Source organism: Carlito syrichta, unplaced genomic scaffold, assembly GCF_000164805.1.
Source record: "Carlito syrichta isolate Samal-C Ts95f unplaced genomic scaffold, Tarsius_syrichta-2.0.1 Scaffold301892, whole genome shotgun sequence".
NCBI lineage: Eukaryota > Metazoa > Chordata > Mammalia > Primates > Tarsiidae > Carlito > Carlito syrichta.
In genome coordinates, this window is record NW_007245988.1 from 586892 (window position 1) to 609601 (window position 22710).

At 46.1% G+C, this 22710-nt stretch overlaps 1 protein-coding gene across 1 annotated transcript in view; it reads right to left on the reverse strand.

Annotated features, from left to right (window-relative positions):
- The window catches only part of PPM1H (protein phosphatase, Mg2+/Mn2+ dependent 1H), a 188592-nt gene extending 172243 nt beyond the window's left edge, over positions 1-16349 (reverse strand). The window contains exon 1 of the mRNA XM_021711172.1: positions 16184-16349. Coding sequence (XP_021566847.1) covers positions 16184-16267 — 84 coding nt within the window. The 5' untranslated portion in view covers positions 16268-16349. The remainder of the gene's footprint in view (positions 1-16183) is intronic.
- Between the last annotated feature and the right edge of the window lie 6361 nt (positions 16350-22710).

Sequence of the window (22710 nt, forward strand, 5' to 3'; positions counted from 1 at the left end):
AAAGCCAGGAGAGGTGGTGTGCACCTAAGGTCAGTTACTTGGGAAGCTGAGGAGGGAGGCTCAGGAGATTGAGGCTGCAGTGAGATGTGATTGCACTACTTCACCATCACCATAATAAAAAAAACTAAAAACAGATTTAGGCCAGGCTCGGTGGCTCAGCCTGTCATCCCAGAACTTTGGGAGGCCGAAACGAGTGGACTGCCTGAGCCCGTGGGTTCTGGGGTGATAGAGCAAGACCTTCTCTAAAAAAAGGAGGCAGGGTATCATTTCCCCCTGGAGAAACAGTTGGGGTGTTCTTCATTCCTCAATATGTGCTGCTATGTGGTTTGACTTACTTTTTTTTTCTTTGAGTCGGAGTCTCACCCCATCTCCTAGGCTGGAGTGCGGTGGCACACTCACAGCCACCCCAGTGTCAACCTGCTGGACTCCAATGATCCCTATGCCTCAGTCTTCCAAGTAACCAGAACTACAGGTGCATGCTACCATGCCTGGCTAATTTTTTATTTACTGTAGAGATGAGGTCTTGCCAATAAACCAATAAATCAACCTTGAGTCCGCGGGGCTAAGGCAATCCACTCGCCCCACCCTCCCAAAGTGCCAGTATGACAGGCTGAGTGGTTTGATTTCTGAAGGTTTCTGGGCAATTTCGAGGCATCACACGGCAGCGATGACTCAGCCCAGAGTGTCCGCAGGACTCGGGTCCAGTTTTCATCGAATCCTCGTGGCAACACAGCGAGAGGGAAGAGAAGGAGCCCACAGAGGCAGAGAAGAGGGGAAATCTGAGTGGCTTCATGAAAGTGCTTCCCAGGTCCACCTTCTTACACCATCCACATGGAACCATGACCACCTGGCACCGTGGGCTTTCCACCCGCCTCTCTTTTTGCCTAAACAATTCTGATGTGCTATTCTCCAGCAGGGAAAACCCTTAGTTTCCTGTTCTTTAATGAGCACGCAGCCTCCTTCTCAGGAATGACTACATGAAACGCAGGTCTCTTTGGTTGTTTCCTCCAACGTTATGAGGCAGTTAAGATGCAGGACATATTTAATAAGTTTGCTTTTTTGTTTTACTTTTTACAGAGATGAGGTCTGGCTATGTTGCCCAGGCTGGTCTTGAATTCCTGGGCTCAAGCGGTCCTCCTGCCTTGGCCTCCCAAAGTGCTGGGATTACAAGCGTGAACCACTGCACCCAGACCCACTTTTTGTTTTTAAATGATGATTTAAACCCATCTTTTAAAACACTATTAAGTAAATATAAATTTAGGGATGAAAGTACAAAGTTTGCCACAGTTTTGGCTAAACTGTGTTGTGGTTTATTGCAGACTCAGCTCAGGGATGTTTTCAGACTATTACCTTATCATTAACACTTCTCTCTAAATTACAGAAAAAACGTAAGTACTATGAAATAATATTGAAATGCAGCTGCAAACTCCACCATTAGGATAATAATGGCTACAACAGACAACAGGTATTGAGTACTTAACACATACCAGGCACGATTCTAAACACTTTTCAAACTTATCTCATTTAATTCTAACAACCCTATGAGGCAGAAAGCATTAGCCCCAACTTACAGATTAGAAAACTGAGGTATGAAGAGGTCAACTAACTTGCACAAGATAATACATCTCATAAGTGGCAGAGCTGGGACTCAAACTCAGATACTCATTGCTGTTCAAGCAGAAGGCTCTTCTTGCCCTGGCTCATGCAAACGATAGCCTATCTAGAGTTTAGCAAGAAAAATGGACGACAGGGACAAGATGGTAAACAGTTTCATTTCAGTTGTGCTCTTCACCAGAGTCAGCTGTCACCTGGTTTCTGAGTTGACAGGGGACACTGTTAGCTCAGTCCTATATCAAAGAAGTCAGAATGGAAATGGTATCACACTTCACTATGATTGTATGTGTCATCATTGGGAGTTATTCTTCCTTTGTTCTGACTTCTTAGAAGATTTTCCTGCTTTTCTTTCTTTCATTTTTTTTTTTTTTTTTTGAGTTGGAGTCTCACTCCATTGTCCAGGTTGGAGTGCAGTGGCACACTCATGACCACCCTAGTGTCAACCTGCTGGGCTCTGGTGATCCTTCTGTCTCAGCCTTTCAAGTAGCTGGAACTCCAGGTACATACTACCAGGCCCAGCTAATTTTTTAAATTGTAGAGACAAGGTCTCACCAAGTTGCCCGGGCTGGTCTTGAACCCGTGGGCTCAGGAAATCCTCTCTCCTCTGCCTCCCAAAGTGCTGAGATGACAGGCTGAGCCACCGAGCCCGGCCTCCTGCTGTATTTCTTAACTAAGGATGGAGGGAGGCAACGGCACGTTACAAGTCTAGACTCTGGGGCCAGACTGCCTGGGTTGAATCAAGTGCCATCCTTTCTAGCTCCATGCCTCAGTTTCCTTGCCAGTAAAATAAAGACAAGAACAATCCATATTCATATACATATTCCATGTCGAGCATTTCAAATCTGAAACTCAAAATGCTCCAGAATCTGAAACTCTGAGTGTCAACGCCACTCCGCGGAGTGGATAATTTCACACCCGACTGTCACATGACTGGTCACAGTAAAAAGGCAGATACGTGACACCCAGTTGATTCAACGTCCCCAAGGGGAAAGTAAAATTACTTTTAGTCTACATGCATAAGTTATACATGAAACATAAATAAATTTCACGTTTAGACTTGGGTCCCATCCCCAAGCCACCTCCTTACATGATAGAAAACACTCCGAAATCTGACACACTTCTGTCCTGAGCAGCTGGGGATAAGGGATACACCACCTAGATGAGGTTAAAGGAAGTCACATTGGCAAAGCACTAAGATCAGTGTCGGTGCATGAGTATGAGTATGAGTGTGTGTGTGGGTGTGTGTGTGTGTGTGTGCGTTTTAAAAGAAATGAAAGAAAGGGACACCTCAAGAGTGCATTGCCCTTCCCAATGTTCTCTGCAACTAAAACTGTGAGATCAGATTACAACGGAGGCAAAAAGAAATGTCCATCTCAACAGGATTTGTGTTCCTTTTGCCTAAAAATCTGCCACTGTGGGAAAATCTATTGAGAAACAAAGTTCTGTTTTCGACTACTATGTACAGGAGGATTCCCCCCAAAAAACACTTAATTATAAAAATTGTGTATTTATTTTTACATGTTTCAACCTTGGTCCACCTTCAAAGTACTCTTTGTTTGATGAAATACACCTATGGAGATGCTTTTTTGACAGCTCAAAACAGTTTTTGAACTCGTCCATTTTAATGTCTCAGTGCTTTTGCTGTTTTTTGTTTCACTTCTTCCACATGGGTAAACATTTCCCTTTGAGGACTTTTTTCATTTGGGGAAACAAAAACAGTCACTCAGGGTGATACTACTTGGGGCCTGTCCTCCAAAAGGTAATTCTAGTCTTTTGGGGGTCCCTCTCATGTATCTTGGTCCAGCCTGGTCTTCAGAGTAATCCAACACTCAAGAGGGGGTATTTTCTAGTTACCCTGGCTGACACCAGCCTCCTTGATTCCTGGTTGTAGAATCATCCTTCTTCTTTTAGCTGGGGCTCTCACTCTGTTGCCCACCCTTGAGTGCAGTGACACACTCATGGCTCCCTGCAGCCTCAAACTCCTAGGCTTAAGCAATCTTCCCTCCTTAGCCTCCAAAGTAGCTGGGACTACAGGGGTGCGCCACCATGCCCTACTAATTTTTCTGATATTTTTTAGAGACAAAGTGTTGCTATGTTGCCTAAGCTGGGCTCAAACTCCTAAGCTCAAGCAATCCTCCTGCCTCGGCCTCCCAAAGTGCTGGGATGACAAGTGTGAGCCATCATGCCTGGTCAAAGTCATCCTTCTTAATCACTTGCAAGAGTTCTATGTCCCTGCAACTAAAAGATTAAGAGTTTTGAAAGAAACCACAGTACTCCTGCTTCAAAAACAAGAATCTAAGTAGATAAATAGAAAGTTAGTATTTTCTTCACATTCTCAGAATAAAGAGTAAAAAAAAAAAAATTAGGGTAATAGACCCCATGAGCCCAACAGAAGGCCGGCCCTACCGTATTCTATAGCTGATGTCACAGCAGAGAGCAGACTTCCTACTGCAGGCCACACATGCCAGAGGGCTACCCTTGTGGAAGCAGAAGCGACCTTGACCTTCAGCTCATGTTCTGGTGGAGAGAGTCCTTCTTACAAGAAATGAATGAAAAGTGTGACCAAATGTCAGCTCAGAGCGCTCAACGGGCCCCTGTTGAATTTCCTCTACCCTCTTTCCACCCCTGTCTGGTCCTACTTGCCCAAATTCCCACTGTGCTGCCTTGTCCTCTGCTGAGAAAGATAATCAGCTTTCCTCTCCCCTGCTGCTGAACTTGGCAGAGCTGCTGACACAGGCGTCTCCTGTTATTGTCATTAAACCCTGAACCGACAGACACCGAAGCCACACCCTTTGATGTGTTCTGACCGGATTCAGCAACCCGAGGGTGCTGTGGAGGAAACGGATCTGGGATGCATGTGTCCACCATCTAGTCAAGCCCCAAACAATCAGCTCCAAACAGAGAGTCAGATGTGGGGGAAATGCCCTGAAATAGCCTGAATATTTCCCACCCCCGCCTCTTCCACAAGGACCTGTGATGTTTCCCGCAGGAGTGAACCCTTCCTCCAGGCAGGTGGCCAGTAGCCTCTTTCTCTCTCATTCCTAGAATGAATGACTCACTGACTACTTGGGAACTGAAAAACAAAAGCTCTCAGAAAAGTCATGTTCTGCACCCCCCTCCCCCTGCCCTGGAAAGCAATGAGTGTGATAGATAATGATTTTTCATAACCTCGCAAATCAAAGGAAAGAATACCTAGTCATGGTAATGAGTCCCCACAAATCTCGATCTGGTCAGTGGAAAAGGCTTCTGTAGGAGGCCGATGGTGTGTGTAGATAAGGCAATGTCCTCAACAAGCTTACCACATCTTTCCTTACAGACAATCTTAAGTGAGTGTCTTTGGAACATGCTAGCATTGTAGATTTCCTCACACCAGCCATCCAGCCTATGCCCCCTGCAAGCTCCAGAGGCATTGGAACATTCAAAGGCATGCATGCTGTTACAGTGTATCTATTTCCTACATGCTGGACTGTGGGCTGAAGGCTCTTCACATCTAAACTACCCCAAAGTGATCCAGGCACAAGAAAAGTTCCACCCTTTAGCTGCCAGTGAGAATATCCCTGTAATCCCAGAACTTTCGGAGGATGAGGCAGGAGGACTGCCCGAGGTCAGGAGCTTGAGACCAGGCCTCAGCAACGAAGTGTGGCTTCCATCTCTACAAAAAATAGAAAAATCAGCCAGGCGTGGTAGCATGCACCTGTAGTCCCAGCTACTTGGGAGGCTGAGGCAGGAGGATCGCTTGAGCCTAAGAGTTAGAGGTTGCAGTGAGCTTGTGATCGTGTCACTGCACTCCAGCCTGGGTGGCAGAGTAAAACTTTGTCTCACAACAACACAACCACCACAACAAACACACTCTTCCATCTTCCTTAAGACAAAACTATTTATTACTTAGTTGTTATGAATTCTATCATGAAACTCTTCATTAAAAAAAAAAAACAAATTAATACCTAGATCCACTATAGAGTATTTGTAAGGGAAGAACAGGATAATTCAACCACATCCTTTGTATTTCTTAAGACTAAAATACTACAGTGCAGAAAACTTTACAGCTTTTAAGTTTGTATCCCTTGTACATTTTATGGTTTCTTTCAAACGTTGCTTTATTAGCTCCTGACTTTTTAGTTTATACATAGATGGAGCCCGACATTAATTTGTGTTTTCTTTTTTTTTTTTTGAGTTGGAGTCTCACTCTGCCACCCAGACTAGAGTGCAGTGACTGCTCCCGGTCACCACGGCCTCAACCTGCTGGGCTCCGGCGATCCTTCCGCCTCAGCCTTCCAAGTAGCCGGAATTACAGGCATGCGCTACCACGCCCGGCTGATTTTTTGATTTATTGTAGAGATGAGGTCTCGCTGCCCAGGCGGGTCACGAACCCGCAGGCTCAGGCAATCCACTCACCTCAGCCTCCCAAAGCACAGGATTACAGGCTGAGCCATTGAGCCTAGCTGTGTTTTCTTTCTTACAAGGCACCCCTGCCAAGGCTTCAGTCAAACACAGGAAGTGATGCTCCTTCACTCAATGCCTCATGGGAGCCAGGAAAGGCAGAATATGTCATTTTATCCGCCACACTTTCAAAAGGTTTGTTTTAAAATAAGAGAATCGGTTGAGTGCTGCTGCTCATGCCTGTAATCCCAGCACTTTGGGAGGCTGAGACTGGAGGATTACTTGAGGTCAAGAGTCCAAGACCAGCCTGGGCAACATAGTGAGGCATTGTCGCCACAAACATTTTTTCAAAATGAGCCAGAGTGTGGCAGCACATGTGATCCCAGCTACTTAGGAGGCTGAAGCAAGAGGATCACTTGAGCCCAGGAGGTCGAGGCTGAAGTGAACTACTCCAGTCTGGGCAACAGAGCAAGATCCTGTCTCTATTAAAAACAAAAACAAAAACAAAAACAAAACAGAGGTTTAAATTGACTTCTTTGGCTGAAAGATTACATGTATTAATACGATAAAATGATTCTCTATGAATTGGCATGGGGAATGGCTTAGGGTTGCCTTAAAACTTTACACCATTTAATCATTATCTGGAGTAGAAAAAGTCCTCTCACTGCTACCCAGCTACCCTTTTGCCATCCATACAAGAAAGGTCATCAACTATGAAGTCACACTCCTGCTGAATTCCTCTGTACATCACTGATGCTTCTCACAAATAGCAAATTCCTAGGATAATTCATTTTTTATTGTGACTCTCATGCTATTACATTTAAAAAGTTTAGGTTGGTCAGGCTCGGTGGCTCAGCCTGTAATCCCAGCACTTTGGGAGCCTGGGGGTTCGAGACCAGCCTGGGCAACTTGGTGAGACCTCGTATCTACTCTAAATTGAAAATTAGCCAGGTGTGGTAGCACACGCCTGTAGTTCCAGTTTCTTGGAAGGCTGAGGTGGTAGGATCGCCAGAGCCCAGCAGGTCGATGCTGGGGTGGCCGTGAGCATGCCACTGCACCCCAGCTTGGGCAACGGAGTGAGACTCCAACTCAAAAATAAAAAAGTTTAAGTTTTCTTTAATTCCCAAGGAAGATGAAAGTACACTATACATTAAAGTCTTGTGGAAACACCTATTTTGACTTTACTAAATCTGTCGAGGACAAAGAGGTCAAGAAGGGAGGGAGAAATGGACCTTGAGGATTCTGGAGAGAGCTCAGGCGTTTTCTGTTGCCATCTTCCCTGCCCACCGACTCTCTCTTTGCAGATCAAATAACGACACCTTAGTTTATCCTGTTGTTCCACTGTCTGCTTATAACAGTATCTGCCTGGCCGAGTTCGGTGGCTCAGCCTGTAAGCCCAGCACTTTGGGAGGCTGAGGTGAGTGGATTGCCTGAGCCCGCGGGTTCGAGACCCACCTGGACAACTTGGTGAGACCTCGTCTCAACAATAAATTTAAAAAAAAAATTAGCTGGGCGTGGTAGCATGCACCTGTAGTTCTGGCTACTTGGAAGGCTGAGGCGGAAGGATCACTGGAGCCCAGGAGGTCGAGGCTGCAGTGTCATCGAACTCCAGTCTGGGCGACAGGGTGAGACTCCAACTCAAAAAAAAAAAGAAAAAGAAAAAAGGAAAAAGAAAAACAGTACAAGCCGGGCTCGGTGGCTCAGCCTGTAACCCCGCGCTTTGGGAGGCTGAGGTGAGTGGATTGCCTGAGCCGGCAGGTTCGAGATCCACGTGGGCAACTTGGCGAGACCTCATCTCTACAATAAATCCAAAAAATTAGCTGGATGTGGTAGTGCGCGCCTGTAGTTCCAGCTACTTGGAAGGCTGAGGCGGAAGGATTGCCGGAGCCGAGCAGGTCGAGGCTGCGGTGGCCAGGAGCGTGCCACTGCACTCCAGTCTGGGTGACAGAGTGAGACTCCAACTCAAAAAAAAAAACCAAAAAACAAAAAAAAAGGAAGAAAAGAGCCAGGTTGAGGAAAAGCATGGGTGCCTTAAGAGAAAAGGCACCTGATCTTTTCTTTTGTCTGCTTCTGAGCTTACAAGTTCTTACGTCCTGTGAAAATCTTGGAATAATGGTAAAAGTTACTGTTTTACTGTTTAAGTTTTTTCCTGAAAATACCATCCTCCCAGTGCCTCTGGTGTCTGGTCAACACAGGTATTATTCTAGAGAATTATGTTCTGATAAGATAGTGCCCAACTGGATGTCTGACCACCTGGGTTTTTAAAAATTATCTAGGCTATGTCTGTTTTCAAGGAACTCATCTGTCTATCTCTAGTCCAACTACCCTGCCTCACCTTGATTCACTCCAAACACTTATTTCTAATCTTTTACAAAACACTGCCAACTGGAAAGGGAGAATCAGCACACTCCACACTTTAGTTACTCTCTGCCCCATCCCCTCCAATGGTCCATGTCAGTGGCCACCACCGACGGTTGAGGCCAGGCATCCTCCTTTCCTCCCTGTTCCAAGCGCTTGGTCATCTGGTGACTGAAAGGATAGACCGAGAGTGGGAAGACATTTTTCATCTTGTTCTTAAACCCTGACACAATGATGAGAAAGTAGAAGCTATGCTTTTGGAGAAATGCACACTTTAAGTAAAATTAACTTTGCCGACTTTGTCTTTTCAGAAATCGACCTCCTGGTGCCAGGTATCAGAGGTATCTCATAGTGGCAATCAAGCTTGCCTAGAGGAAAGGGAATTTACAAGGCCTAAGACATCATGCATGGGTCAAGGATTGTAGAAGTCACAAAACTTGTAATTACAAAAGTTATGACCGCTCAGAGGGGGAGCAGGTGGGGACTCAATCTTCCAGTAAATTGGGTACTATCTACAGGGAAGCCAAAAATCCCCCAAAGCTACCTACTGGAATGCCTAGGAGATAAGGGGAGGTGCACCCTCCATTAGCTCTAAGGAATGTCATTCGGGGAGATGCAGGAGAATTAGAATCCTTGTCACGCCCTTCTCTAGGGGCTGTGATAATGTGGCAGACATTAATGGGTCTCTGTGTCACAGGATCTCCAAGACATCCACAGGTCGATAAGGAAGTCATGGCAGTCACCTGTAACATCTCTAAGGAAAATGATTTAAGACAGGGCTTTGGGGGGCTATGATGCCATACTCACCTAGAGTGTAGGCCCATGCCCTGTCTGTGGGGGGTGAAGCTTTCTTAAATAAATCTTTTCTTCTCTCACCTCTGTGTGTTGCAATTCTTTGCATTTGCTTAGATCTCTGGGTTCCCAGCGCATACCTCCGACTTGCCAGCTCTGGCGGTGCTGCGCCTCACCTCTCTTCTCCCTCTCCATTCATTTTCCCTCACCCTAACAGTCACCTCAACTGTCTCTCTCATATCATCTCTTTTCTGAGCCTGTCCCTTACTCTAACCAGCACCTCATTTTAAGCCCTCGTCATTTGTCACCCAGATTTCCATGTGAACCTCTCAACTAGTATCCCAGCCTCCAGGTCTGGGACCCTAGCCTTCTCAAGTCAGTCTCCTCAAAGCCATCTCTGTCGTGAGTCATCATGCTCTTCCATTAAATCATTTGGTCAAAATTCCAGCTTCTAATTTGATGCATTTGATGGCCTTTGTATAGGAAGCCAGCTTGCTGTTCTCGTCTTACTGCCCATCAGGCAACTTCACACGCTCCCAACCCTAAAAGTCATGTCATATGTGTTCTCATGCCAGCATGCCTTTGCCATGCATATTTCTTTCATCAGAAACTCCCTTCTCTCCTGCTTGCTGGGTTCACTCTGTTCACTTTTCAAGACCCCCGGCCAAATTTCACTTTCTCCAGAAATACTTCCCTAACCATACCTAGCTTCCTCCTCAGTTGCTGCCAAAACCACCAGTGGCCAATCTGAGCAAGGCTTCCATTCAGCCTGGGCATTTAGCTTTCTCGGGACACTGACTCTGCTGTAGGAATGACTCTCCCTACTCAACTCAACTCTAGGAGGTCTGGATGTATATTGGGGGCATCTTCTTATCCCCAGGGCTTAGCTTGCAGACTCAGAACTCAATGTTTGGTGGATAGAGGCGAGGCAAGGTATTTCAGTTTAGGTTAGACACAGAGAGATACATTTCTCGAAGGCAGTTATAAGTTTTAAAATAGGGAAGCATCCGGACATCTTTTCTACAACCTGACCACTGGAATATGTACTTGCCAGTCCACCACATCCCCTTAGCTCATCAAAGAAAAGCCCAAAAAGTGTGCTGCCCAACCTTTCCATTCAAGGTTTAACATGACAATCACCCAAAGTCTATCAAATTCCCTGTTGAAAGCAAAGGCTCAAACCCACCCCATAGCTTATCAAAGGTGTAGAAATGGTAATAAACTCACCTTTCAGTTCATGGTTTAACATAATAATTACTAAAAAGTCCATCAAGTCTCCTGAAAAGGACATTCCCCCTCCCCCCATGGAAGTGGAGAGATGGTAGTCTCTCAGGAGCAGATAACTGTAGCTCATCCTTTTTAGCATGATAATCATTGTGAAACTGTATCAAGACTTTTGTCAAAAGCAAAAGTGTGGTCTTTCTGTATGATACCTGCCTATGTCTCTGTGACCCCACCAATCACCCTGCCTCCCCCACAATAAATTGTTTTAAAACTATACAAGCCCTTTGGGTCCCCTCTTGCTGTGGGAGCTTTTCTGTCTTCTCAATAAGCCTGTTTTCTTAAAACAAAACAAAACAAAACAAAACCTATACTGGCCACTCTGAAATTCTTTTCAATATTGAGTCAAAGAACTCACAAGTGCTGTACCCCATCCCTTTCTTACATGCTAATACATTGGCATTTTACCATTAAGGGGATGTCTTCCAGACAGGAAAAATCATTGGCTTCTTTCAGACAGCGTGTCAGGAGTCCTCAGCTAGTATACTGTTCCCTCCAAGTAGAAGCTGAAGTCCTGACAACGGCTTCCAAGGTACTTCCAGATCACCTACCCCCACTCCCATGAGGTTGTTGACAGCATTTCCAGCAATCTCAGCTTTACTAGATTCCTGCTTCACCCTCAAGGGCTCCTTACTGACTCTTGAGAACACAGGGTCTGCTCCCGCCTCAGTGTCTTTGCAATGAAATGTTAAATTGTTCTTCCTGACAGAGGCTTGGTAGCTAAAGTCTGTAATCCCAGCAATTTGGAAGAGAGTGTTCCCTGAACTCAGGGGTTCGAGACCAGCCTGGACAACTTGGTGAGACCTCGTCTCTACAATATATCAAAAAACTAGCTGGGTTTGGTAGCATGCGCTATAGTTCCTTGGCTTGGAAGGCTGAGCAGAAGGATGGTCTGAGCCCAGCAGGCAAGGCAGCGGTGACAGTGAGCATGCCACTGTAATCCAGCCTGGTCGACAGACTAAAAAAAATTTTAGACTCCGACTAAAAAAAAATTTTTTTTAAATAAATTGCTCTTTCTCCCAAAGGCCACCTTCTCAGAGATGTCTTCTTTGATTACCTGGCCCCTCCCACTTCCTACACTGTGGCTTCTCCCCTCTGTTTATTCTCCAAAGCACTCCTCATGGGGCACACCACACATTTCCATTGTCTCCCTCTAGGAGTGTGAACTTCCTGTGGGTCGGAAGTTTCCCTGTTTCACTCCCTGCTGAATCCCCAGCTTCTGGTTCCCCGAACACAGCAGGAGTTCAGTGGTTGATGTCCCACACTAGGTCATGGTTTGCAGGTTTCTAGAAAGCAGTACAAACAACAAAAGAAACAACTCAAGTAAAAAAATGGACAAAGGACTTAAGTGGACATTTCTCTAAAGAGCGAAGACAAAGGACCAGGAAGCACATAAAGAATGGTCAATGTCACTAATTGTCAGGGAAATAAATGCAAACCAAGACTACAAGGAGATACCACCTCACACCCATTAGGATGGCCACCACCAAAAACACAGAAAACACCAAGTGCCGGTGAGGATGTGACGAAATGGAATTCCTCAGCCTTGATGCCGGGAATGTAAGATGGTGTAGCCACTGTGGAAAACAAGTGTGATGGCTCCTCAAAGTAAAGAGAGAACTACCTATCATCTGATTTAGCAATTCCACTCTAGGTATACATCCAAAAGGATTGAAAGCAGAAACTCAAAGAGAGATATCTGTATACCTATGTTCAAAACAATCACCACTCAGACAAGCTAAAAGGTATAAACCGTTCCAATGTTCATTAACAGATGAGTGGACACACAAAACATAGTCTATACATGAGAGGGAATATTATTTAGCGTTTTTTTTTTTTTTTTTGAGTCTCACTCTGTCGCCCAGACTGGAGTGCAGTGGCCACTCCCGACCACCGCAGCCTCAACCTGCTGGGCTCCGGCGATCCTTCCACCTCAGCCTTCCAAGTAGCTGAAACTACAGGCACGCGCTACCATGCCTGGTTAATTTTTTGATTTATTGTAAAGATGAGGTCTCGTCAAGTTGCCCAAGCGGGTCTCGAACCCGCGGGCTCAGGCAATCCACTCACCTCAGCCTCCCAAGGGGCGGGATTACAGGCTGAGCCACCGAGCCCGGCTCTATTTAGCCTTCTTAAGGCTACAGAAGAACACTGGACACAATCAGATATTGGAGGATTCTTTTTTTTTTTTTGACTCAGAGTATGACCCAGACTGGAGTGCAGTGGCACACTCATGACTACTGCAATTTAATTTCAACCTGTTGGGCTCAGGCGACTCTTCTGCTTCAGCCTTCCAATTAGCTGGAACTATAGACATGCACCACCACACCTAGCTAATTTTTTTTTTAATTGTAGAGATGAGGTCTCACCATGTTGCCCAGGCTGGTCTCAGACTCTTGGGTTCAAGCAATCCTCTCACCCCAGTCTCCCAAAGTGCTGGGATGACGGGTGTGAGCCACTGTGTCTGACTAGGATTCTGCTTATAAGAGGTTCCTAGACTGGTCAATGCAGAGAGACAAAAGATAGACTGCTGGTTGCCAAGGGCTGCCGGGGAGGGAAGGATGGGGAGTTATTTTCACGGAAACAGAGTTTCAGTTTGAGAAGATGAAAACGTTCTGGAGATGATGCAGTGATGGTTGCACAAATATGTGAATGTACTGGATACCACGGAACTACATAACCAAACACGGATAAAAGGGTCAATAGGATGCTCTATGTGTTCTATTTTGCCACAATTCAAAAAGAAAAAAACAGCACAGTGCTTGCGGTAAACGAAGTGGGAGCCTTAAATGCAAGGCAGAGAAATGGAAGTGGTTGCAAGGGGGGCAGGAAGTGGAACCCCCAGGGTGTCCATCCTGCTGGGTGCCTTGTGGCTGCCCCCGGGGGAGGGAGCTCACAGAAACTCAGAGCCAACACAGGGAGGGTCACAGCTCCATCCCAAAGAGCTTGTGCTCTGGTTTTGCTATTTTTTTGTTTGGTTTTGATTTTGCGATGGAGGGGGTCTCACTCTGTTGCCCAGGTTAGAGGGCAGTGGCTTGACTACAGCTCACCACAGCCTCAACCTCCTAAGTTCAGGCGATCCTCCCAAATCAGCTTCCTGAATATCTGGGACTACAGGCATGGGTCACCATACCTGGCTAATTTTTATAAGTTTTGTTTAGAGAGGAGGTCTCGCCAGGTTGCCCAGGCTGGTTTCGAACTCTTGGGCTCAAGCAATCCTCCCGCCTCAGCCCCCAAAGTGCTGGGATTACAGGTATAAACCACTGTACCTGGCCCAGTGTCACTGTACTTACAGACAGAAGTTAAAAAGTTACCCCCTTCTTCCTCTCTAGGAAGAACTTAGCAAAAAGGAAAAATGCCATCACGAACAGGCCTTAGGCCAAGTGTCAACACTGACTTATTTATACAGAACTCACTTTACATCCCAGCAGCAGGAGAGAGACATCAAGGGAAAAGTGACATGAAGTAACCAGCCCCCACCTTCAATGATCATGAATGTCTCACATTTTCTGTGACTTTTCCTGAAATGACTCAACCCTCTAAATAACCCTGTCTAATAGAAAGGAACTGTGTCACCTCCAATTCACAAGTGAATAAACACATATAATTCAGTCACAGAAAATGACAGAAGTGGGCCTGACCTCAGGAGGATTGCCACTAACATTTATTAAGGATTAATTCATTAACATCACAAAGGGTACCTGGTGTACTATGAGGGGCTGTGAGGGAATTTAGAAGCCCTAACTTCACCTGCATGCAGTCTGTTCATGGAGTTAATCCTCACCTGTGCCCTACATCTCTATCAAACAATACAATAAAAAATAATTAATTCATTAAGACACAAGCTCAACGTTTTCCATGGACTACTGATTTCTTCTTTAACCTCAGGGCGTACATGTGCAGGCTTGGTACGTGGGTGGACTGCGTGACACTGAGGATTGGGCTTCTAGCCAGCGCATCACCCACATAGTGAGTGAGGTGCCCAGTGGGTCATTTTTCAACCCTCCCTCTCCCCCACCTCGGGTCCCCTGTGTCTGTTCTTCCACTCTTATGTCCATGTGTACCCAGACGACTGGGCTTCATACTTCTGGCCTAACTCTTAGCATTTGGCAGTTACTACCGTTATTACTCTTTTGTATGGGAAACAAAACTGAGGCTCAAGAAATAAATATCTGTCCCCAAATGGAACAGCTGATGAATGGCGGACGGCACAAAGCCATCTGACCCCAGAGCCTATAACGACTCTGCCCGTTGGGTTCTCAACTCCGGTTCTCCGGGAGAGGCCTAACAGTACTCCTCCAGTCCTGGAAACATGTACAGCTGATGAGTCCTCATAAGTCACTGTGGGTTTTTTTTGAGTTGGAGTCTCACTGCAGCTCCTAGGCTGGAGTGCAGTGGCACACTCACGGCTACCCCAGCATCAACCTGTTGGACGCAGGCGATCCTTCCGCCGCAGCCTTCCAAGTAGCTGGAACTACAGGCGCACGCTACCAGGCCTGGCTAATTTTTGATTTATTGTAGAGATGAGGTCTTGCCAAGTTGCCCGGACTGGTTTCGAACCCGTGGGCTCAGGCAATCAACTCGCCTCGGCCTCCCAAGGTGCTGGGATGACAGGCTGAGCCACCGAGTCCAGGCACTTGCTGTGTTTTCTAACTCTAAACTGAACAAGTACTTACAAAATCAATCAATACTCTTTTTTTTTGAGTCAGACTCACTCTGTCCCCCAGACTGGAGGGCAGTGGCACACTCACGGCCACCACAGCCTCGACCTGTTGTGCTCAGGTAATCCTTCCGCCTTAGCCTTCCAAGTAGCTGGGACGACAGGCACATGCCACCATGCCCAGCTAATTTTGTTTTGGTTTATTGTGGAGACTGAGATCTCCCAAGTTGCCCAGGCTGGTCTTGAACCCCTGGACCCAGACAATCCTCTCACCCCTGCCTCCCAAAGTGCTAGGATTACAGGTATGAGCCAGTGTGCCCAGGCCCAATCAGTACTTCTTATCCTTGAGCACAGATGCAATGTGACAGTATTTTTTAGACTCAAGAGGGACTCCTAGGTTTTTTGAAAGCCATAGCAATGTTAACGCAAAATTTAGGTCATCAGTTCGACATCTCCTGGTTTTTCCAGTAAACATCTCTCCATAAACCTAAAGCCCCTGCTGGTAGACTGAATGCTGATTAAGTCCCCACCCTTATCCCAGGGCTTCTTCAGAACTTTTTGAGCACATGTCTGCTTTAATCTCCAGAAACTGGAGAGAGGAGAAATACTTTGTGGTTTTTGTCATCAGGGTATCCGGTCTGCAGATCCACCCCATGAGCTGCAAGTGTTTTGGGCCAATTAAAACAAATATTTCATCTGAAGAGCACCAGGCAGAGGCTCCAGAGGCATGCCCCTCAGGGGAGGAGCAAGGGACAGGGTCACAGCTACAGTCATCAGTGAGAGTCACGTCCACCCTCAGGAGAGGCTTCCAGACTATTTCCCTCACAAAGACCTAGAAGCGGCTTCTGTGAAGCCAAACATCATATCCATATCAATTCTTACAACAAAACCTCTATACAGTGTGGGTGGTTCAGTCTCTTCTATGCCACCGTCAGCTTGGAACATGTCACCCCCTGAGAGAGGCCACTATCTCACCCCTTCTGGGGACACTGCTTTCCTCACTTCTGTTCCAGACACGGATCCAGCCCTCAAATCTTCCCTGGGGGCCCGAGCACACACGATGCCTCTTCCCCTAGAACCAGGGCTGAAGATGGATCTTACCGAGCTCTCCTTCAACTGCAATCCCTCCCCGTTTGGCAGGGAGGACCGCCTCTTGGACGAGTTCCTACTGGGGGTTGAGGTCATGGCGCCGGCCTTCTTCTTCACGGTAAGCACCTCACAGCTGGCTTGGTCTTCATTGTGTGTGCTCTTCCCGGCATTGATAACCCTGGGGAAGATGCCAGAACAGCTGGTCAGACAGAGTGAGAAAGCCAGGAGCCCAGTCCCTGTCAAGGGTCACTGAGACAGTCTATTCAAAGACACAAAACTACAGCCCTGCTTAACACAAGGACCTTAGGGTCTTGGTATTTCATGTTCCTGAATAAATGAATTTTTAAAAACTGAAACTATATCATCGCTCATTAAAGCATTCACTGAGAAGGCGTTTTGAGCTCAGCTCACCTTCACAGGTGTCTGGTAGATGCACTCAGCTACATTTATTCACTCGAGTCAAAACACAGGAGGCAATCATGCCTTCGAGTCAAGGTGGAGACTGAACTTTTTGGTGGTTGTAGCAAAGACAGATAGGTTGGCTCAGAGAATTCTGTCTCACTTCTCTAAGCCATACAGAGCAAAAGCACCACCAATCCTATTAAAGTGCATGGCAGTAATCTACAGCACATCATAAAATCCAAGGGAACAGAGAAGACCGTATTTCACCACTGCCATGCTTGTTTCTACATTTCACATAGAAAAGTGGATGGATCAAAGGTTTACTCCTTTTAAAGTATTTTTAACTCTTTATTTATTATTTATTTTATTCTTTTTTTTGGTAAAGGCAGGGTCTCACTTTGTCGTCTGGGCTGGTCTTGAATTCCTGGCCTCAAGCGATCCTCCCAAAGTGCTGTGATTACAGGTGTGAGCCACTGTGCCCGACCTAAAGAACCTTTAACTTTGTAATCTTTTCTCTTGTAGAACAATACTTATCACTGTGTATCATCATACCAGGAAATGGGTGCTCTGATTTGGATCAGGAGACACCCGAGGATGGCATCAAGGCATGTTGCCATTGTTTTATTCTAATTACTAAGTGTTTTAAGCATAGAGATACTTCAGAAAAGCACGCTCCCTCATCCACTCTCCCTCATACACCTTTTTCTGTATCAGGCGACTGCAGATTCAACTCTTGGGTTTTCGCACCATTTTCTTATTAAGTAATTAAGTAGCAGCAAATATAGAATTCTTGAAAAGGCACATGCTTGTATTTGCTACTGGCTGTTTCCTTTTTTTTTTGAGTTGGAGTCTCACTCTGTCACCCAGACTGGAGTGCCATGGCACACTCCTGGCCACCGCAGCCTCAACCTGCTGGGCTCCGGCGATCCTTCCACCTCAGCCTTCCAAGTAGCTGGAACTACAGGCATGCACTACCACACCCAATTAATTTTTTATTTATTGTGGAGATGACGTCTCGCCAAGTTGCCCAGGCGGGTCTTGAACCCATGGGCTCAGGCAATCCACTCATCTCAGCCTCCCAAAGCGCGGGATTACAGACTGAGCCACCGAGCCCGGCTTGGCTGTTTCCTTTTTAAAACATCAATGGTGCCACAGTAGCTGACGGACTGAGGGTGCAGTTCATGGACCCCAGCGGCAAGGAAAGAAAAGGAACTTATTTGTTTTTTTTGAGGTGAGCTACACAAACCTTCACTCTGTAAGTGTGGTGTGTACACTGCTCTATTAAGTGAATTGCATACACTTCTAATAGTTAATGATTCTCATTTTCTTTCTTTCTTTCTTTTTTTGAGTTGGAGTCTCACTCCGTCACCCAGGCTGGAGTGCAGTGGCACACTCACGGCCACCCACACTCACAGTCGACCTGCTGGGCTCCAGCAATCCTTCCACCTCAGCCTTCCAAGTAGCCAGCACTACAGGTGTGCACTACCACACCCAGCTAATTTTTTGATTTACTGTAGAGACGACGTCTCACCAAGTTGCCCGGGCTGGTCTCGAACCCACGGGCTCAGGCAATCCACTTGCCTCACCCTCCGAAAGTGCTGGGATGACAGGCTGAGCCACCGAGCCCGGTCTGATTCTCATTTTCAAATGACTTTTAGAAACATTTTTTCTATAATAATTATAGCCTTAGAGTAAGTTGCAAAAACAGTAGAGTCCCGTGTGTCCGTTCCCCAGTGGTAGCATCTTATAGAACACAGTACAAAATCAAAACCAAGAAATTAACATGGATACAACACCCTCACCCAGACATTATTCAAATGGCACCAGTTGTTACATCAAATAGCTGTCAGTATTGAGAATTGGACCGGTCTCCATAAGCCAACACACACATGCATGACCAAATAACAAATGGAAGGCAAATTGAGATTTGAGTCCTGCAAGGTCTCCGGGAGTGTGTTTCAAATGATCTTCTGCCAAACTCTGAGATTTGATGGAGCTGTTTCAGATACTTTAATGTTTTTAAAATTTATTTTAAAAATATATATACATTTTCAAAGAATGCAGTAATTTTTTCATCTGTTATATTGCTGTTATTGAGTCAGGATCTCACTCTGTCACCAAGCTGGAGTGCAGAGGCACGATGACCCTTCCATGGGATTACGAGTGCACACCACCACGCCTGGTTAATTTTTTATTTTTTTGGTAGAGATGAGGCCTCATCATGTTGCCCAGGCTAGTCTCAAACTCCTGGGCTGAAGTGATTCTCCCACCTTGGCCTTCCAAAGTGGTGGAAATACAAGCGTGAGCCACCATGCCTGGCCAAAAAATGCAATAATTTAATAAAAGTTCGTTCTCATCTGTACATGTGAACAAATACACGCTAGTCTACATATTTTGGGCAGCTTTGGCATAAAATAGATAGATAAGCTTTCTATCTTTTCTTTTTTTGTTATAAAGATGTGGGGTACAACTCAGGGTTAGGTATACAAACGCTAATTATGCAGGTACCCTTGCTTTCTATCTTTTCAACCAACCAGTATCATTTGGTTGGAAGGAGAACTGAAAAAGTTACCATTTGCAATTATTTGTCCGTGTGTTCTAAGAACAGCCCACACCAGTCATCTATCTCTCCGACTTCAGATTTCTTATTAATCAAAATTGCTCCATTACTCTTATTGGGTCTATTACAGATTTCAATTTAAGCATATTTTTGATTGAATGAAAGCCTGCTTTTACTCATCTCACCTATTATAGTTTTTTGTAAGATTACTTAAAGTAGACTGCTGCTTACAAAGTTTGAAAGTCATTGCTGTGAGAGCCTGAGTACGGAGGTGAGTGTCCATGCTGATCTGTGAGGTCAGACTGGCCTCTGGGCTGGGCACCCACTCTCGGGGCTGAGGAGTGGAGTGATGGGACTTCGATGTCTATGTTTTTGCCCCACCTTCACCCCCTCTCTCTCCTAAGGAAAGACATGTGCATACAGCTTGAGAATAAAATGTAACTTTTTACAAAAATTGATTTTTGTGACAGGGTCCTGCTATGTTTTTCAGGACAGGGTACAGTGGTACAATCATAGCTCACTATAGACTCCAACTCCTGGCCTCAGAAATCCTCCTGCCTTGGCCTGCCAATGTGCTAGGTTACAGGTATAAGCAACCCTGCCCAGCCAGAATGTAATGCTTGAGGCCTCAATGAGGCTGCATGATGACAATGACATGCACTTTGACCACAGTCCACAGTCAGGAAGTGGCACAGCTGGGATTTGGAAGGAGGCCTACCTAGACCCCTAGACGCCCTAGTGAGAGAGAAGATAGTCAGAGATAAAGCGAGGCAGGCAGGCAGACAGGGCAGGTCCTCTGGTAACAATGCAGCAAACTTCCACAGGCTGATAAACTAGCTCACTGCAAACTCCCCAAGTTAGAGCTTAAGTACTCACTGCCAGGATAGAAAAACAACCAATCAGCTCACTGCCAAGTGCTGACCAATCAGTTCACCATTAGGCCCCTACCTCCTGCTGATTGGTCCTTAGTATTGACCAATCAGCTCATAGCTAGTGCTAGCCAATGGGCTCAGTTTTAGGGCTATATAAGTGCCAGGTTCCAGCTCTAAATCTGCAATCCTCTCTGGTCCCTTCCACAGTGCTGGTTTTTCTGTCCTCTTTATAAATCCTACTTTATCAACTTTCTAGCCTTCTATGCCCCCTCATTTCTCTTGGGCACCAGACAAGAACCCCAACCTGAAGATTGTTGGATCTGACCCGAAGATGGCGGGAGTCTCTCATTCCTCCTGGGCCTAAGACAAGAACCCCAACCTGAAGATGGCTGGAGCTCATAAACTGCGCACCCAGAAGCCGGCTGAACTGGAAGAGCTGCCAGCAGAAGGCAAGACTCTGGAACTGAGATACTTCTGGGGCTGCAACACTCTCAGGGCTTGGCTTGCCAGTCCATTAGAGCCAACACTCCTGAGGCTAAGCTTGCCAACCCACCGAGCTGACCCTCTTTGGGACTTAAATGGCCAACCCATTGAGGTGACACTCTCGAAGCCCAGGCTGACCTGAAAAATCTGTATCACCGGCAGCCCAACTTCTTCCTATCACACTGTGGGGACGCCAGTCTGTGGCAGCTGCAGTGGGCTGTGTGGAAAAGCACAGGGTGGACAGATTCGGAAAGGTCTGGGCCTGAGAGGCAGGGAATTTCTTTCCCTGAGTCTCTAGAAGGCCAGGAAAAGGTCCGGGGAAGGGGGAAGAGAGGGCGGCTCTGATCTGTCATCCCTGGAGAAGCTCCTGCCTTGTCAGCCAAGCCACTAGGAGGTTTGCCACTGATGCTCATTCTATAGCATGCGTGTGTCTGGAACATTTTGTTTACATCTGTCCTCCGAGAAGCAGATCAGCAAGGAGGTTCAGAATACAACCTGCCTCTTCTCAGCTGCTGGCTGTGACTTCCCAGGCAACATGTTTGGGGCAGGGAGATTATTTATACCACCGGGGTCACCGGGATCACTGCCTTCCCTGGGCACAACTGGGGTGGGGACTCAGCCCAGAACACCTGCTCATGGCAACCATCCCTGCCGTGCCATCCTCCGGACAAGATCCTAGCTGCTGTTTCCAGAATTTGGCACCAGCCTGGCCACGGGCACCGAACCCTACTCTACATGTAGTCAAGTGGTTTCTGTCTTCTTTCCTTTTTGTTTTGTTTTCTTGAACAACAACAATAAAAGCCTCATGGATCTCCAAAAGCTGCAGCCAGGCTGATTTCCCTGACCCGGCAGTGTCCAGCATGTTAGCACGCACAGTGATTGTCATGGCTCACATCACGGAGCCCAGCCCCTTCCAGTGCTTTGTCTCCTGTCTCCCTTGTAGTTATTAAACCCCAAAGTTGATCTAACTCCAGCAAGAAGTCTGAGAGACTTTATTTTATGCATGAGAAACCGGCGCCCTGGAAGACTGTGACCGGCACAAGGTCACACAGCTAAACATGGCAGAGCTACCTTGAGATGGGAGCACACCGCTGAGCACTTTCCATGCCAGCTCTCAGAGTGTTGTATATTTTATCGTCCTATTGTGTGTCTTTTCCAGCCGGCACTTGATTCAGAGGTCTGTATTGCAATGACTCCCAGCCAGAGAACTGCAAACTGAACAATGACTGGCAACCTTTCTTTGCTATTTCATGTTGAATGCAGCTTGTGTGTAACACGAATGAAAGGAAGTCGGGAAGTCAGAAATGTTACCGAGCATGGCGGCTCACCCTGTGATCCCAGCAGTATGGGAGGTGGTGGCAGGAGGAGTTCTGGAGGCTAAGAGTTCTAAATAAGCCTGGGTAGCCTGGGTAACGTAGCAAGACCTTATCTCTAAAAAAATAAAATCACAAAATTAGCCAGGCATAGTGGTGCGTGTTTGTAGTTCCGGCTACTTAGGAGGCTGAGGCTGCAGAGAGCTGTAATCATGCTCTTGCCCTTCAGCCTGGGCAACAGAGTGAGACTCTGTCAATTAATTAATTAATTAATTAATATAAATGTATAAATAAATTTAAAAAGAAGAAAAAGATAGAAGGAAAAGGAAGTGAGAAGTGTCCACTGAGTGGGACAACAGCAGTCCCGCCCTCTGTTGGGTCAGATCTCTGATCATTCTCCAGATGATAAAATATTTATTTAAATATCAATTTAAAATCACTGTCTTAAATAAAAAACAACTTCTATCCCACATTTTACATGATTTCCAAATTCCTTACTTCACACTGCTTTCATAGAAAGACCTGATGACTCTCTGCAGTTTCCTTCAGTTTCAACAAGTTTGGACACTATCAAATTAAACATTGTATTTTGCTCTTCAAGGACAAATGCTTTGTTTACTAAACTGTAAGAACCTTTAATTTTTCTAAAAGTACAGGAAGTCCCCAACATACAAACAAGTTTAGTTCCAAGAGTGTCTTCATAAGTTCATTGTTATAAGTCCAAAAAGAGTCTAGGTACCCAACTAACACAACCTGCTATATAGTACTGTATGTATTTAATAGGCTATACTGCCACCTAGTGGAGAAAAATAAGACATTTTTAAAAAGCATGAGTAAACCGGGCTCGGTGGCTCAGCCTGTAATCCCACGCCTTTGGGAGGCTGAGGTGAGTGGATAGCCTGAGCCCGC